The sequence below is a fragment of the Ammospiza nelsoni genome, chromosome 1 (assembly GCF_027579445.1).
Source record: "Ammospiza nelsoni isolate bAmmNel1 chromosome 1, bAmmNel1.pri, whole genome shotgun sequence".
In the NCBI taxonomy this organism is placed as follows: domain Eukaryota; kingdom Metazoa; phylum Chordata; class Aves; order Passeriformes; family Passerellidae; genus Ammospiza; species Ammospiza nelsoni.
The window spans coordinates 122,320,282-122,339,833 of NC_080633.1; the positions used below are offsets into that span (position 1 = coordinate 122,320,282).

The window sequence follows — 19,552 nt, forward strand, 5'->3', positions numbered from 1 at the left end:
TACCTTCATAATCCTGTAATGTATTTCACTTGTAACTAATATCCTGTTTTTAAATGACAACCTGAACTAGGCAGACTAGGTAAGTAAAAGAATGCACCCTATGACAGACAACATACATTTAAAGGCAGAAAACATCCAAGTGATTAAAGCAGTACAAGTGAAAACTGTCAATTCACAGTAACTAGCTTTGCAGGAGAGGTAATCATGACCAAGAAATTGTAGTGCAGATCCTACTCCACAGCAACCTTTGAAAAATTGAAATTCTAGCCATTTAAAACAATTCAGTACTTAAATTTTTAATTGTTTTCTGTGATAAAACTCAGTGTAGATGTATGGATCTAATTTGCTGCTTAACAATAAATTGCACAGAGAGACACACAGAGGTTGGGTAATGAAGACAAACAACCTGGAACCAATTAAACTGGTGATCTCTTGTGGATCATCTATAATTAGTACCTTGCAAACCTGATGAGGTGCAGAAGTACAAGCAGCCAGTTTATTCTGTAAAAGACTGAAAGTCAGCATTTTAGTGTCTATCATGGTAGCTAAAAATATGTTAATTTTTATGGCTTAAGTGTCTCTCACAGCTCCATGCTTCAGTTTTAACACCAAGGAGAGAAGTTGCAGAGATAATTTCTGAAACTCTGAGCTGAAACAGACAGTACAAGAACTAAGACACTCTTGCTTTTCTATTTCCTTTTTCAGAAAAGCAGGGCTGATAACTGGTCACTACTCTTATCAGCCATATTTTGAAGTGTTTCCCTCAGGTAATGGAGGAATGGAGGTACACAGCACATTCTGCAGTCTTTAAAGTACTGCTGTTCCTTCAGCTCTCTAGGTTGTTTGAAAGCAACACAGCATCACGTACCTCAGTTACAACGCTACTTCAGGTCTCTCAAGCACATCATGTATGTACGAGAATCCCTATCAGAAGCACTGTATTTCTTCAGCTCTATTAACAGTGGCAGCACAGAAGATGCAAGAGTCTTAAAAATCAACCAGAAAAAATATGTTGAAAGTAAGAAGGGATGAAGCAGCAGTTTATGGTTTACTTGGCTCCTGCATCACAGTATTGGGGATCTTCCTACTTTACCCTGTATTTCAAGACATGAATATCAACACCAAAGAAGCCTCCAGGTTACACTAATTTCATCTGTTCAAGCAGACATCAGAGTCCTATACGTCACTGCAGAATCATTTGTAAAGAAAAGGCACCTGCACAATGTGTTTAACACAAATTAAAGTAAGCAAAGCTGGCATTAGGCTATGTGGATAATACAAGACTCAGCACAAGTCACACAGCTGTAAGCTGAAGGTAGCAGGAAGAGAGAAAGAAGGCAGCAGTTACCTGAGGCGAATCAAAAGGATACCGACTACTAAACTTAAATAAAAGCTGAAATTTTTCCCCTTCATAGAGTGTTCCTGGAGCACCTTCCATGTCTACAATCCACCTAAGGAACAGGGGAAAAAGCAGTTAGCATTGTGGACTGACAAATTAATACTTGTACCCCTGGAGCACTGGACTAATCAAATCAAATATCAGTCACAGCCAGACCATCTAACTTCTCTTCTAACACTGCAACAATCACAAAGGTGAACAATACACCAAGCCTGTATTTACAAGAAACAAGCTTGGTGTTTTGCATACAGGCACTGGCACAGTGATGCAAATTGTAAATATAATTCTGACTTGAACTATACACAAACTTGTCAGTTCCCAAGAAATGGCTGCTAATGTGAGACAACAAAGTTGAAAAAAAATCCCTACTTGAAAACTTAAAAGGTTTGGAAGGAAACAAATTAGTACACATTATCTTTTGGATTGGTTTACTTCTCTGTCAATGAAAATTTAATACAGTTTATTAAAATAAAATCTGTAACAAAGGGGAAAGGGCAAAGCTCATCTTGTACTTATATTTGTGAAAAACTCAGAAATTAAATGGTATCTTGCAGGTAATGGAACCAAAAATAGAAAAGTTAATAGTATAAAAATTAAAAGGCCCCAGCAAATTAAAACAAAGTCCAAAACCAGGGTAATTTGAATCTGTAATGAAGATAACAACTCAACATACCAGTATTCTTTTCCCTCTGCTTCTTCTCCTTCCACCATAATACCATTAAAGTAACTGACTGGAATTGGTTGGAGTTGCTGGGGAAGAGGCTGGTGATGCTGCATGTGGGGGTTTTATTGTTGTTGGGTTTCTATTGTGGTTTTTCTAGTACAGCTAAAAGCAGATGCTTTGCATATTGTCTGACACATACAGCAACATTCTGCTATTTAACTTCCATGATTTTGCAGTTCTGTTGACCACTTAATACCATCCTTTACAACAGCTATTTCCCATTTTTGGTTTTTTACCTTTGATTGAGTTTTACAGAGCTAAGCAACATAATAAGGTAAAGAGACTACAAAAATACTCAGATATGGTTTACATTAACTCAAGGAAGGCAGCTGAGATTTTGCAGAACAGCAGTGTACTCAGAAAAGTAGACATCTCCAGCTGGCAGCTCTGATGATCCTCCTGTAAGAAACTCTCCCTCTGTATTTAAGCCATGCACATTTTTCATTTTCCCCTCTGTCACACTTTAGGTTTTTTTTTCTGCTGGTTTTATTACTGTTGTTGTGCTTTGGGTTTTGGCATTTTTTGAGAAAAACTGCTAGCTCTCACACCTTCCAAGAGGAATGCATCTTCAACAGTAGCACAGTGGTAATACAGTGAAGGCTGATGAAGTAGGTTTCATATTTTAACTTTGTGAAGATGCCTTTGATTTAATCTATCTGCACTCCAGATCACTTATCTCTTCTTATGCTTTCTGCTTTTACATTTATACACACAGTGCAGCAATACTCTTTGGATTTGTTGGTTCTTGTGATCCAGAACTTCCACTTTCAAGTTTTTTAAATAGTTTACTTTACTAAGTACAAGATAACTTTGCCTGGACATTGCTCCTTTTATGGTCAAGGAATCAGGAGAACCCATATTTCCTGTGTGCTTTACAGTTTAGCCTTCTCAAATTTCTAATCCTTGTATATTTAAAATAAAAGATTGCTCAATGTTTTTAGTGACCCAGTTACATCATGAGATCCAATTATTTTATTCAACATCTTTAAAACCCAAGCAAGTATTGCTACACAATTTTTAACACAGCCAATTCAAACTGTGACTTGATTAATGAACTCAAAACATGGTACCTGATACCAAAAACCCTCAAAGAGAAAAAAATATCATTTTACTTTTGACAAGAAGCTTCTAAAACAGAGATAGTTTCAAAATCTAGCATGACAGTAAATAGGAAGATTTTATATGCAAGGTACTAAAAGGTATAAAAGTTGTACAGGGCAGAAATCATAATGAGGTAGACCTGTGGAAACAGAGATATCCTTTGCAATCTGCTCTAAATATTGATTTAATACTCTTTTGTTGAAATAAGTGGATGCCATTTACAATATTAGACTGACTCATTTTTGCAGAAAACTAAAAACTGCTATTTCAGTTTTAGTCATATTCATCTGAATTATCACAAAGGCCAGCATAATTGAAAAAGCAGTGAGTGTTTAACTCATGCTATACATATATAGCAGCATACATGAGTCTCAGAAAAGCCTCATGTAACATGGTCTGAATGCCACCTCCCAAAATGCAGATGTGAAAACATCAACATTCAGCTCTATGTTTAAGCTGCTCCATCAATCAATAGCATAGTCCAGAACTTGTAGTCTGAGATCATACTCCCATCAGTTTACAGGGGCTCAATGTAACATTTTAACATTTTTTAACATTTTTCTAAAATGACACTAAGAAAGTTATGAGAAAAAAATGTCAACACAGCCTGAATCTTTTGAATTTCTGTCAATTAAAAAATAGATTAATACCAAGAACAACCCCTGTCCATTTCAACAGACACAGAATATTTTACCCTGTTTCTCTTCCCATTTCACAAATCACCGAGAAAGCCAAGGCAGGGAAAAAGTGCAAACAAGTGTACCCAGACAACTTTGCTTTTTAAAAAGTCTTCTCCACTTGCCTTAGAAAAAGAAGGTAATGAAAATTAAAGGCTATGACACACATTCTATTCAAATGTCACAGAACTGTAAAACAGCTACTCCATTGTTTCAATAAATCTAGAAGAGTTTTGGAGGTTAGTAGCTATGAAAGAGAATTAAATTATTTTATTATAAAATACGTAGAAGCTTATAATAATTGACAGTTTGTTAGACAGTAAAATGCCTAATAAAATTTAGTAAATTCACTGCCATTTTCCTGAGGGTGTCCAACACAGTCTGGCAATAGGCTTACTAAGGAGAACAATGTTTCATTGCCTAGACTAAAAAGAACTCCAATGTTACTTGGAGTAAGTCATGGAAGTGTGAAAAGAACTGCTCATTATTTAGTCTTTTCAGCATGATAGCAGAAATAAAACAGCATATATACTTACTGTGTAATTGAATTTTGTACACTCTTTTCATCTAGAGTCATTCCTGGAGGTGGATCATTTTGAAATGCCAATAGTTCTTTTTGTAATCGTTTCTATAAAGAAATTGTATGGAATATTTGAAATACTAAATAAAGTTCAACAATAAACATGCACACTTAAGTACATTTATCAATGTTTGAAAGGCAAAAGGAGTTTTACTTGACAATTTAAAAACAAAGTGAAATTGAAAGGTGAGAAAGAAGGATGACTTCGCTCCTAGAAATTCAACTGAAAAGACATAGGCAAAATAAGTTACAAGCTTTAAACTTACTTTTCGGGTAAAATACAGTGGCACTTACCTTTGCAACACTGCAAAGGGAAGAGCTGTTGTTACAAAATACATGGAGATATAAATGAATTTGTTGTATAACAAGAACATCTGTAAGACCTCTACCCCTAGCAGCAAACACTTCATATTTACACAACATCATTAGAATTACAATTAAATCTACAAGACTTAAACAGCACAACTCCCTCCTCTAAGTAACCTAAGACATTTCCATTTGGCATCTGTGCAAGCCTTTGCCTTGTTCTAATTCATCCCAGAGGACAGAACAGAACACTAAACCAAGACTATTTGGATTGCACAACACAAACTAAAAACTTGACACTAACAGCATCTCAGAACCTAGAGAGTCACAGCATTTATCAAAGTGTTATGGCAGCAGCTCAGGTAATTCTTGCCTATTCTGACAGAGAGAGATCAGTCACTGCAAGAAGGTCCTACTGTAACAAGTACCAGAACCGTTTCTCACAATCTCCTGAGCAAGGGAAATGCAGCCTCTGTGCTGTCATTGGCACTGCTCTCAGAGTCAATTCTCTCCATATAAAGTTACACAGTATGTTTTGTCATTTGCAAGCCATCTAGATGATAAAAAGTTCAGGGCTTTCTCATTTCTACTGTCCTTTTTTCCTGCCAACTATTTTAAGGTTACCATCTACAAGTTCACTTCAACCTCATTACAAGCCAACATTACTTTATACTCCAAAGGAATAAAAATATATGGTTTGGGGATTTAGTACCTCATTTCCATTTAAAATGCAAATTTTTTTAAAACAGAAGTTTATCACACACTTGTAGCTGCCTTCTAGTGCCTAGCAGGACTTAAAAAATTCCCAGGGGAAAATAAAGTGTTGATTTGTCAACACAGAAATTATTCAGTATCCCATCAAATATATTTGAAATCAGACTACAATACATTCAATCACACAACTCACAAAGAAAAGGCCCTTATACATTCACAACTTACATTCTGAAAGTACTGAAATAATTTTCTGTCTCTATCAAGCAGCCCTAAAAACTTCCTTGGGATTCTATACTGAAAGTTCCTACCTGGCACTGAGATATAACATATACAAACTGAAAATCCAATGCTAACATTTTCATAAGCTGTCTACATTGCTCACACATTAAAAAAAACAGGTTAGAATCCTAGTGTTTACCTTTTCCTTTCTCCTCAGATTAAGAAAACACTAACAGTGTTTCCAACACCATTATTATGAATTAAAATGCAAAGGAGCAAAGTTGCAAAGACATTTTATAAATCCTTAATTTGAATGGCAGAGATGTTTTGAAGTCAATTCTTTTTCTGGCACTTCCCCAGACCACCATCAAACAAGCCTCAAAGGCAATCAACCTGTGTGTACTTTATCACCTAGAGAAATATTTTAAAAGTTCAGAGATGAGAACGTTTGACAATGGAAATTCAAACTCCCCTAAAGAGGAGATTTGGAAACATTGGTTACAAAGTAGCAAAGAACATATGTAGAATAACAAATCATTCCGTAGATCCATTTACTTCTACATGGAGACCAACTATACAAATTTGTCTTATAAAAAGAAGCCTAAGATACATTTTAGACTTTAATTAAAATCAGAAACATTAAGCTATCAGTGTCTGACAGTAATTTGAAGAGACAAAATTTTGTCTGTTCTGTATCCTAAAAAAAATTTCAAATTACCAACACTTTAAATATTATCTAATTTCAAGTTTGCACCTTTGGCCCTTTCACCAGCAACCACCTTTTATATCTAACACAGACTCAGTCATGTTTTTGTCCATATCACTAGCACAAAAATATCATAGGTTTCATAGGTTTTTGGTTCTCACATACTATATTTATGGTCCATTCTAAACAAAAAAGCCAGTAGCAAAAAGAAAAAAAAACACATCAAAATATATACTTGAACAGTGTACCACAGAAGTGCTCTGTTCCTCTGATCCTACAATATTTGCTGACACTGGCATGAGGGCCTGTCCATTCAGCATAACTAATACATACAGACAACATGCTACTTCTCATTGTTTGCAATTCAAACAAAATTCACAAAACATATCCCAGAGAAATAGCAAGAAATACTATTTACACTTTGGGTCAAACGTAACATATCAAACAAACCATATTTTTAAAGAGGTTATTATTTCCCAGTTAGCCAATTCAAATAAGTATCAGCGTAAGCCAGAAAAACAGTCAAAGAAGGTATAACTTCTCCCATCCATAAAAAATCCTGGACAACTGGAAAAAACTGATGAGCAGAAGGCCACAGTACTCAACAACAGGATTGGGGTTTTTTGCCTCAGTCTCCAATGGCAACCTCTCTTCCCACACCACTCCAGTGGATGGACAGCAGGAGGGAATGAAGTCCCTCCCACTTTCAGTAAAGGTCAGGTTCATGGCTACTTGAGGAACCTGAATATAAACAGATCTCTGGGACCCAACAAGCTGCATCCCAGACTCCTGAGAGGAACCGGTAGATTCAGTTGCCAAGCCACTTTTCATATTTGAAAAGTCACAGCGGTCAGGTGAAGTCCCAGCTGACTGGAAAAAGGGTAAAAAGGAGACACTGAGACCTGTCAGCCTCACCTCTGTGCCTGGGAAGTTCATGGGACACATCCTTCAAGAAGCTGTACTACGACACAGGCAGGACAGAGAGGGATCCAGGACAGCCTGAGGCCACAGCTCCACTGAGGCCAAGTCCTGCCTGACCAACCTAGTGAGCTTCTACAATGGAGTCACTCATCAGTGGACAAAGCAAGGGCTACACAGGCCATTTACCTGCACCTCTGGTAACACTTCGGCATGGTCCCCTACAAGATCTTTCTCTCTAGGTTGGAGAGAGATGGATTTGATGAATGGACTGTTCAGTGGATAAGGAACTTGTTGAAGAGTCACATCTAGGGGCATTGCAATGAAATGATCTTTACAGTCCCTTCAAATCCAAACCATTCTATAATCAGTTCCATCTGACCTCTATTTGCAGCTCTCAGTGGAAATATCAATACAAGAAAAAAAAAAAATCTATACCATTTCCATATAAAGCTGAAAAGAGCATGTTCAGTAGAAAATGAATGTGTTATCTATTAAGTCACAGAAACTCAATAACCCAGAAAAGCAAGACTAACACTCTCAGTGTTACAATGAAAACAGTTTATAGCAAATAAATTTATCACATTTAAATAAGGGACTCCACAAAAAACTCTGACTACGGTTATCTATTAAGCATAGGAAACTCCAGTGCAATTTTGAATAATGGTAAATTCCTAGACACAGCTCCTCACTGGACAGGGAAGGAAGGGATTTAGAGGTGAAGAAACATAAAACTCCTCTGGAAATGTTCTTGATTCAGAGCAATATCCCAAACAAAAGCAAGTTTCAGCAAAAGGTATTATTTGCTTCTGCCTTACAGGAACCTCTCTAATCCTATGTCTGCCTAAAGAACTGTATTCCATTATACTATACCTTGATGGATTTTATGTATCTTAGCACTGCTCCCTCCCAAATAAAGAGGCTCTCACCCTAGAATTATTCAAAACAGAAGAGCAACAATTGCGACTAGAAATGGCAGAGAACTTCTTCATTTTTCTTATCTCCAGCTATACTGACTATCTGGATAATTTCCTTTGATATTGAAGACCAAGAGAAGTATTTTGTAATAAACTCCTGGATTTCTACAGCCCTCAATGACAGGAAGTCTAAAACTGTCAAACTGTTAAATTCAAGTGGAAAAAATGCTATTAAAGATTTCCTAAGTATTAATCTTGCCACTAGAGAGAGAAGTAAGTTAGTTTATATATGAAGATAATTACTTCTATTGGAATGACAGACACACATTTAAGATGTGATTGAGCCCATTATTTGTTGGGGGTTTTTTTCCCCAGCTCTAATAATAAAATATACTCTGTATATATTTCAAAACATTCTACTATTCCACACCAAAGAAGTTAATCTTTCCTCATCTGACGAAAATATCTGGGTATCTTTAACAGGCCTTCACCAGACATCTTCAAAATTTGGGGGTTTTTTTAATCTAACATCAATTATTTCTGTACAGAATAACAAAGAGCTGCCTATAGACCCTTCCAGAACATGAGAGCACTCCATAGACACTGGAACAAAACTGCAGAGGGCACAAAGTGCCTACTAACCAGAATTCATTCAAACAGTAAAAAAAAAAAATAAATTAAAAAAAAATTTAAGAGAGAGAATAAGAAATATTTAGAAAATAATCTTAAAATCAACTTCTCTGGTCAATGCATTCCAGTGTTTCACTACCCATGGTATAAAATGTTTCTTTTGTATCTTACAATACCTCATGTTCCAATTTGTATCTCTTGTCCTTTGGCTTCCCATAGTGGCTCTGTTTTCCCTCCATATCTTCCCATTATGTTGTTGCAGGCATCAGCAAGATCTCTCATTTGCCTTCTCTCCTTACAGCTGAAGAAACCCAGTCTCCCTGGAGGTCACACAGTTCTGCCCCAGCCCATCATGTGCTGGATTCACCCCAGAAGCCCAAAGCCTGTCCTGTACTGCAGCTCCCTGAACACAGCACGCCAGGTGTGCTCTCCTGAACACAGCACTCCAGGTGTGCTCTCCTGAACACAGCACTCCAGATGTGCTCTCCTGAACACAGCACTCCAGGTGTGCTCTCCTGAACACAGCACTCCAGGTGTGCTCTCCTGAACACAGCACTCCAGATGTGCTCTCCTGAACACAGCACTCCAGATGTGCTCTCCCTGAACACAGCACTCCAGGTGTGCTCTCAAGCACCACAGGGAGGAGAAGAATCACCTTCCTCGAGCTGCTGGCTCCATGCTTGCACAGCCAGCCTAACCTGCAGCTAGGGATATTCAGAAAACTTGAAGATATTTTCCACAGATATTATGAAGGACTATTTTTTTCTTTCTCTCTTTCTTAAAATAATTTGTCTTTTGCTGTGTCTCATTAATACAAAAACTGAATTATCAGGAGACTAATCTAGTTATAAAAAAACCTCTTCAATGAAGCCCTTAAAGACCCAAGATTCATACAGTTTAATTAGGAAACCGAGCTCCTCGTTACCACAGTAATTCAGAAAAATCTAAAGTTTGAATTTAAAAACTTGAAATTAATTTCTCTTCAGCGTTGAATAGTATTTGCTGACCAAAAAGGTTACAAAGGACAATGATTTTCTTACAGCGACACAGTCTAAACAACCACTCTTAGCTTCAAGACTCAAATGTACTTCAAAAAACATTTGAAGTGTTCAAAAACCTTCAAAGTGTTACTCTGGTATATCAAGCCCATACACAATAGCTACAAAAGACACATTGCAACTGCAAGATTCTCAAATGAAGCATTTGAAAAGAAACATTTCAGCAGTGGGAAAGCCTTTCTTATATTTGACAGCCATGAGTGCAGAATTATTGTTTTTGTTCTCACAAACATTCTAGAAAAGTAGCAGCAATATACACAGGAAGACAAAATATAACAGATTAACACTTGTAAGAAAATTAAACTCTTATTTGTAGAATCTTACAAAGTTAGGATTTAAAGACACCTCTCCATCTTCCTAACATAAAAGGAAGTTGTGCTAAACATTTTTTCACATTACTTTATCACTTGCCTTTACAACTGGAAGAATTTTCTTTACAGTAAGAGATCTAGGTGGGTTGAATGAATTAGGGTCAAATTACTTCTCTCAGGCTTCATGGATGTGAAAATGTTCTTTTATTTACTTCAAGTCACATCTCACCTTTCCCAATCTCTACTCAAGCAAACACTTCAAGCCAATGCAGACTGCCCTCAAAATACCCTTTGGCAGGTTCACTCTGTTCCACAGAACCAAACACCCCCTCTCAATCAGACACCCAGCCTAAACAACCAACTACAACTTTGATAACTTGTGGTCTTTATGGTTTCAGAAAAAAGAGAGCCCACATGATTGACACCACATTTTTCTTGTGTGCTTATTCAAATGTCACACCAACATACGTGGAAAATTTTTGCACAGTCAAAATCTAGCTACTGCTCCTCCTTCACAACAGTTACAGCCCAATACAAGGAGAAAATCATGTTAATTCAATGTGATTTTTTTTTCTTAAATACATTTGGCTAATAGTCTTTGCTAATTGTCGGCTGTTTGCTATAGGTATCAAAGACTATTTGGTCCAGTGATTTCCAGAAGTCAAACTTTCACATAGTAGTAGAAAAACCAAAGTAATATTTATCATGTGGAAACTCACTCAAAAGAATTGTCAAAAAAATTCAAAGATTCAGTTGCTTAAACACTTTTTAAAAGCAAACCAACCCACATAGCTACATTTTAATTACTGACATAATATCCAGTGTCTAAAAGACATTGAATCTGCCCTTTTTGTTTGGCATGCTTTGTCATCAATTCAAGTATTTGTCATCTATTCTTTGCTTTGCTTTCCTATTTACAGGCTCATCCCTTTCCTCATCTTTCTAATGATTTATAAGAACATCTTTTAATGCTTTTCAAACACATGAACTCAAAACAATGAATTGTGAGTAGATTTGACCCTTATATGCTTATCCTTTTAACAGGAATTACTTCATTTCACTTTTCTGTACAAAGGCTCCTCAATCTCCATGTCACTGAATAGGCCCTCACGGTGCCACATTGACTTTTACTATTATTCTTGTTTTTTCTATATTGAGACAGTTTGATATCAGACATTAGTATTTTTGTCTAAAAACCTGTAGCCCTTCAACACTCCAGCTATATTAAGACATGCCTAACTAAAGTCAATAGTGCAACTGCTTTCAGCTTCTTCCTTACCATGAATGAGGAATACTTTTTAAATCACACTCAAGTTGCTTTCAGCCTCTCAACCAGCTCCTTCAAGTCAAAATAGAAGCTAATGCAGCTATTGATGTCTAAAACAACCCCCAAACAGATGTTTTCCATACATTGATATTCTCTGGGGAGCTGTGCTTGCTTTACTGTCCTTTTCACATCACATGACACTCTCTTCAATGTTTCTGCTAACCCATCAAGGGATTTCATATAGAAGCACCTTCCTGCTTTCCACTTTCTATTAGGAGGGACTGGAAGAAAGCAGGCTGCAGACTTATAGGGGAATACATGAAGGATGCACAAGAAATCTAACTTTGACATTTTCCTTATTTTTGATAGAAAATCTTATGCTTCAACATTCTTGTAATACAACTTTAAAGTAAGCCAGAACTAAAATGTATTAAATTAATAAAAACTTTCACAATCTAGAAGGAAACAGAACAGCTGAGTAAGAATATCAGAAACCCAAGACTGCTTAACAGCACAGTTCTTCTACTAAAGGAATAATCACATGCAAAATGCAAAGGAGTGACGTAACCAATAGTTTATAGAAGTATTTTCAAGTGGAAGTCTTTGAAACCAGAATTACTTATTCCTTACTTATACCTATCTCTACAGGAAAGGATCAATCAGGGATGAAATCAAAGAACACAGCTTAACACTGATCCAAGCATCACTTCCAAAAGAAGTTTATTCAAGTACTTGAGACATGACTGACATAGCAATGGTTTGTATCCTGTCACTAATTCTGTCAAACAGGATTTGTGCAATTCCTTCAGTGATCCTCCACAGATTTTCTAAGGTATCAAACTCTTAAGACTTCTTACAGCATATGGAAAAAAGAACACAAAATCAGCTGGCACCAGTGGAGTAAAACTCCTGACAGCTCCTCAGACAGCTCCCATCTACCTCTATCATTTCTATCCTGATAGCACCCACTGTCTGCCATGGTTCAAGTTAAATGTATGTCTGAAGCCAACAGCTTCTAGCAAAAACACTCACTCCTCTTTCTTTAAAGTGACACGTATCTTACTTGGTCACCTCTGGAACTGCAGAGGTAACATCTCAAATGGCACAGCTGAATTCCCACTTGAGTTGATTCTTGGTGAGTCACACAAAGAAGCAGGCAGGGCCTGCACATAAAAAGATGCAACTCATGAAAAGAGAGAGGGGGCAGCAATACAGGATAGGAAGAAATTTAGAGGTTTTCAGTATTAGTATTTCCAAACCAGCCCTAGAAACAGGTAGTTTGTTCACTGTGTACAACTGAGCTGAATATTATAGCACAAAAATGCTTATTAACAGATACAAAATAATTTCACTGGTCTCTGTGTCCCTGTTAGCTATCACAAGTGTCAATAACCTATATTCCTAAAGCATACATGGAATCATCACCATCACATTGCTCAAAAACAGGGATTTTTTTTTTCTGATTCTACCATAAACAAGGGACACCCAAGGGCAGACAGAACAACAGAGCTTAACCACAATCCCTCACAATGAAGTAATGCAAAGGTTCTTTTTTTCATGATGGGTAATCTTCTTCACCCATCACAAAAACTTCCCTAGCTCTTGCAGGCATGTGAAAATTACCTTTCTCAAGGCCTTTAAAAAGGAGTATCACAATGTCAGTCCTAAGCCCATTGCCAGAACTCTTACAACAGCTTTGCCCCTCCCTTGGAAAAGTGGAGCAAGGAGAGTTAAACTTTAACAAAGCTAAGGGCAAACAAAAACGTGTGTACAGTGAAGTTAGAGGGGTCACTACCAAGTACAACTTACTTACATACAGCTGACAGCACCTAGGCCAACCAGTAAGTGCTGCTTCAGGTAACATTTTATTCTTCATAACTGAGTGGGAAAAGTGTACATACAGAGGTATACTGGCTGTTGGTTAGCAGTAAAATATTAACACATTAATCCAATCGAGTTTGAATGTATGCCCACAGTCCTGCATTATTATTTCCTATGAGATGAAATTACAAACTTTGAAAAGAAAAATAATACAAAGAAAATAAAACTGCAGTTCTTGAATACTTCACTTTTTGGTGTTTCAAGAAATGCAACACAAAATGTGCAGTGTCTTAAATCAGCAATACCTTAAATGAGTAAACTAAATGATGAGCTATCTTAGTCTAATACCTTACCTACAAACAACCTATTTCAGTGATCCTCTTTTTCCATAGAGAAAAAAGCAAGGAGCCCAAAGCAGATTCACAAAAGACATGATATATTAAAGGAAGTGGTAAGAATTTCATAGAAAATAGCTAGGGGAAAAGCAAAACTATCAGTAGAGCAGAAACATACAAGCAGAGCAAAAAGTGGCAAATGGACAAGCAGATTCCTTTCACTTCTGCTGGAGGAAATGTTCCATTGCCACATGTTATTTCACCATTAAAACAAGATGTGGGCAATTTAACTGAAATGTGGTGGCCATTCCACCTGGACTGGCAGGAACTCAACTAGCCATGTCTAATAAGGTGGTATCATGATATTATGAAGAAACAATGATGGAATAGCAACTTCACAGACTAGGAAGCATGCAGGACCAAAACATCTGCACTTGAATTGTGTTACAAACCTTCTATTTCTATGCACTCAAATTCCCTTCTCTTTGTTGTAAAAAGCTGTGAATGTAAGAAAGGAGTAATCTTCCAAGGCCAAGCCTTCCTGGACACTGTAAACTCAAATCTTAATCTGGCTCAAAGAGGAAGAAAATTAACTCATAAATAGTTAGAAGCTAAACAATAATCCCATAGGGGCTCCCTTCTTCTATTTTGGTGTGTATATATATATATTTAGGTAAAGCTGCTGCACCCTAGGGAGACCTAACACTATTTCTTCCATAACTACAAAAACTCTCTTCCACATCCAAAAATTTAAATGGGCCCAAACTCTGCTAGCACCAAAACACTGACAGTAATATTATAACATCCTGGCAAAGAATTTACATTTTGCTTATGAGCAAAATGAGCCTGTCACCTCCTCCCACATGCAAGTTATGAAATGTTTCACAAAAAACATCCTTTCTGTTTTGGAGAAGTTCTTACATGCAGGAGACAGTCTCTGTGCAGAGACAAACAGCAAGCTTGTGGCAGAAGAGGAGCTGAAACCAGGCTGCAATGACAGTGTTGTACAACACCACCATGTTGATCCACAAGCAAAGCCTGACTGTTAGTACCAGCCACCAGCCTGAGAGCATATGACCACTAGAACTCTATTTTCAGTATTTCCGTTTCTTCCATTCACATGTTTCTTACTGAAAAGTGCCTTAAATCCAGAATATGAAGTTCTAAACACCAAGCAGATAATTATGCTTTTCAAACTAAACTCATCTACAGAAGAAAAAGTCCAACATATTTGAAACAGTTGAAGTATTCCAGGAACTCATTGCACATTACTCTCTAATTAAAACACCAAAAAGCTGTCAAACAGAAGAGACACAACATAAAGACTAACAATGGTGACATTTAAGAAAAAGTTACCTGCTACACTCCATCTCGCTACTAAAGAAATCTAGAGAATGACAGTTGCTACAAATAAAAACCCCTTTATTTCCCAGTCAATCAGGTCATTCCAGAAAGTCCTTGCAGATTATGTCCCATAATTCAGGTGAGATCATTTGCTCCAGACTCTCAAACACATAAACCACCCAGATACTTGATTATCACAATCCTGCCTGAATTCTTCCTATCAAAGTTGTTCTAGTAAGCTTTAGTCAAGGCACAGAGGAGGAAAGATCGATAATTGTCTGGATGTAGTCAATTAAAGCTTCAGCAAAATGCATAACAAAACATAAATATATTCAGCAAAATGCATAACAAAACAGCTCCACAAAATACTCTGTCCTTATTAAAAAGTAATACTGGGATTTTAGCTCAAAGAATTGTTTTTCAGTTTTATCTATTTTTGGCTGAATAGCAGGTTTTCAATCTCTACTGAAAATGCAGAAGCAGATTAGTCTGCTCCTCATTTCTAATAAAACATGTTAACATCTGGCAACTGAGTTCTAACGTTATTTCCTCAGACCAATCCTGACTTCAAGATCTGAACCTCGAGCATTTTGCATTTTCTCTCATTTTAAAGGAACCAAATGGCAATGCATAAACCTTGTTTACTGAGGTTCCTGTCACTCATCTTTTGTTCTTCTGAGCATTCAAAAATTTCAAAAATCCAGTTATGGATTGAGAGTGATGGGAGGAAGGATTATTGATTTCTCAGTTTGATAACAGAGTATTATCTTCATATGCTCCAAGATATTCTAAAATATTTGACTGAAAGGTCAAAGCAACAATCTTCTTTAAAAGAGAATAATACACTTGACTAAACTCACTAAGAGACAAGATCAACCTGAAATCGTAACTACAGTATAATTAAAGATAAATCACAGTAACTATACACACACAAAGGAAACATTCTGTACTTCACAGTCTGAAAAGCTTTTTGCCAGATAATCAAATTTTTCACAATGAACCTGTCATTTGAAAGAAAATGAAGTGGAATCCACTATTACAGGACAAGATGAAACTGCAGCGAGTCACCTGCTTTGTAATTGGAGCCTTTAAATGTACCAACGCCCAGCACAAGCCTCACGCAGTAAAAAAAAATCAACGGCAGATCATTTTATCTCTTAAAGAAAAGAGTCTGGCACTACTTGAATTGCTTCAGTTACAAAAATTAATTTAAGAAAATAGTGAAGGCTGGCACAATGAGGTCAACCATATGTTTACCAGGGAATTTCTCAACCTTATAGAAACATAGTTGGTAACCAAGATAAAGTGTTCTATTCTGACAAAAAGCATTTTAGACAGAAAAAGAGGTAAAATGTTGGAAGTAGCAAATAGCAACAAGATTTAAACACTCATTCAATTCATAGCCCTAAATATGACAGGGGGAGAGGTTTTCACTTAAGAAGGGTCAAGGAAACTGAATGGATTTAGGTTTCTTATTAGTGGCCACCAATTCCTAATGAAGAAGAAATAAATAAATCAATATGAACAAGTAGCATCAAATTCTATGGAGCATTTTATTACAGCAGACTTTCAGGGACGATATTTGCTATGCTCTACTAAACTATTATCATCATTTACTGACACATATACAGATTTTCTTCTTGAAGCTGATTAAGCAGTGCTTTTAATTAAGTTGAATAAAAAAAGATTACAAACAACTTTGTATTTGTAATCACCCAAGGAGAAACAATTATTTTTTAGTACTGTGTATGAAAGGATGAATAGCTGGTATCCTCAATGAGATCATTAATTAGCAAAAATGAGGCATCTCACAATTCCTGACTTACCACCACTAACTTCTGTCTTTCCTTTATTAACACATTAATATTGCTTTCAGGAAGGTAAATTATAAGGTTCTCTCCCTTCTTTCCCTGCCATCCCTGACTGATACCTGTTTTTCATACCAGTAATTAAGGTCACCTGAGGAAAAACAAGCAAACAAAAAACTGAACTGCAAAGGCTTGCACAGATTCCAGAACCTATTTTTGAACAAAGCAAAGTAAAAAAAAACAACAAAACAAACAACCCAAACAACCGCAAAGGCTCGAACAGATTCCAGAATACCTTTTGAAAGCCTTCAACTACCAAAAGCAGGCAGAAGACACGTTACGTGACCTCCATTGATCACAAAATGCTGCCTACTGGCTCTTTTTATTTAAAGCATTTAACCCATTTATTTTCATTTGCTTTCAGTAAATGAAGTTGTAATAGGTTTCAGTGAATAGATAATACTAGCTCTTCCTCCCTTCAAAAGACAAAATCTATAAATCCAGCTGACAGTTCTGTCACAGTCCTTGACTACTTCAAAGCCATGCAAGACACACAAAATTTCTGCTCCAAGAACTTTCGTCATCCTCTTCCCCTGTGCCCTAGTGGAAATTTTAGCCTGGGATCTGCTTGAACGCTCATGTCTCAGTTGTACACCAAGTTGTGAGACAGGATCGAATGCTCTGAAGGCATTTGTGCTGGCGGCACAGAGCTGTAACTGGGCGAATTCAGGGGCAGCTGTGCCTTCTCTCCTCCACGTGAGCAGGGGCAATTTAACCTCAGGCTCTGGGCGTAGCCACCAGCGTGGCCCAGACCTGTACAACACGTAGTGAACATCCTTCAGTCTGAAACTCTGCTCTTGGTAGGACTGGAGCAAACAATCAGAGAAAGTACTTGAGCACTGAGTTTCACACATTGTTTGAGCTAAGCTGCTTTAGCTTATTAATGACAAACCCACAGAGCCTTCCAAGGGAGCAGCTTAACAAGACAACATTCCCTGGCTCTTGCCAATGTATTGTGTTATATTTTTCTCTTCTCAGAACTTGAATAGCTAGGTCTCAACACAAGCATAAGATACTATAAAACTCAGAGCAAAAAAATAATTGTAGTCAACCAGAATTACTCTTCTTTACAACAAACACCTGTCTATTTTCCTGATTGAAATCATACACATATTCACAAGTGCTCAACATGACAGGTTGAAAGCATCCATGGTTTTTCACATTTTAGCTGTATTGTTGGTCTATTTGTAAGGAAGAGCTGCTGATAGTACTCAGGGGACACTTGTTTCAATAAGTTTTTCCATTACTGCTTTCTTTCTCTGAAGTGAATTCTTCCATCCTAGATCAAAAATTCTGCAGCTGCTACACAACAAAGTATTTCCCAAAATTCCCAAAATTTACACAGGCAGATACAAAAACAAGCAAACGTGACTCCTTAGGGCCAAAAGCCATAACTTCTATTTTATTTATCTTTACTGAATGAATACTATTAACTTTAATAATTTTCAGTTGACATTCAAGACAAAATTTTATTAATAAACTCCCAAGATTAAATTAACTCATCTTGGTAAAATTACTAAGAATTTTGTATTTATCTTACTTCACTCTAGCATGGTTATATACCAAAGCTAATACAGCACACATCAGTACAGAGTGATTACCAAAAGTTATGTAAAGGACTGGCAATCTCTCAGCAGACAGAAGAAATTATTTTTACTGTCTACTCATTCCAGTTTCTGTTATGGTACTCACATTTCTCAGTTTAAATAATTACTGAAATTTTTATCTTCAACAGCATTTCCCCAATGGAACCACTAAATACTTTATTAACTACCAATAATTTTATTCTGTTTATATCCCAGAATTGATTATATAGCTACAGTACCCACTAATTTTCTTTTTTTTCTTTTTTGAAACAACACAAATAGCATCCCATACTATGACATTTAACAGTACAGAACCAATGTGCATAACTATCCAAGTTCCAATTCACTGAAAGCTTTCCTCATTTAACGTTGGGGCTTTGGCTTTTTTTAGAACACACCATAAAAATAGTTTAATACTTTTTTCTGGACAAAGCCTTTAAATAAGAACAAATTATTGCCAAATCATTAAATAAAAACACTGCCAGTGTTGAGCAAAGATTGTGCAATAAGTAATTGTTCTGAGAACAGCTGGAAACACAGAACTTCCACTAACACTAGAAGCACAGGTAAAGAATAGAAGGAAGTGTAACCAAGAGTGTATGTGTTTTTTTCTGGAGATTTCAGTGGCCTGTAACTATTTTCCTCAACCCCCACCCCACTGACTGAAAATATTGGGGTGAAACTTGCAGGAAGTTTTCATGTTGTTACTAGCTTGCATTCTGTGATACAAGTTCACTGGGATCTCAAACTGGCCATGAATTCTGCATCGCCATCTCACACATTTATTTTATTAAACAGTTGCTTAGACACACCTTTTAAAAAAAATTCCATTGACGGAACAAGACTTTTCAAGCAGCACTTTATGTTGTTGTGTGCAGGCAATTTGATGGTAGCCCACCACAGCAGTTTTTGAGGCACGACACAGAAGCACAGTGGAAGCCAACATCCTTTACTGAAGTTGTTTGTGTCATTAATTGCATTAGCTCTGCATTCAATCAGGTGTAAATACCTACAAGTACAAATCTTATGTGCCTCACTTTACAGAATATGTGAGAAGTTATTCTGGTGATA

At 36.8% G+C, this 19,552-nt stretch overlaps 1 protein-coding gene across 5 annotated transcripts in view; it reads right to left on the bottom strand.

Annotated features, from left to right (window-relative positions):
* Positions 1-19,552, bottom strand: part of UBE2W (ubiquitin conjugating enzyme E2 W) — a 32,753-nt gene that overhangs the window by 9,549 nt on the left and 3,652 nt on the right. For all 5 annotated transcript variants that reach the window (XR_009418321.1, XM_059470796.1, XM_059470770.1 and 2 more), the window contains exons 2-3: positions 4,438-4,529; positions 1,349-1,451 (exon numbers count right to left, since the gene is read on the bottom strand). Coding sequence is in view for 4 of the 5 variants with exons in the window: in XM_059470796.1 (XP_059326779.1) it covers positions 1,349-1,451; positions 4,438-4,529 (195 nt within the window). In the remaining variant the exon portion in view is untranslated. The remainder of the gene's footprint in view (positions 1-1,348; positions 1,452-4,437; positions 4,530-19,552) is intronic.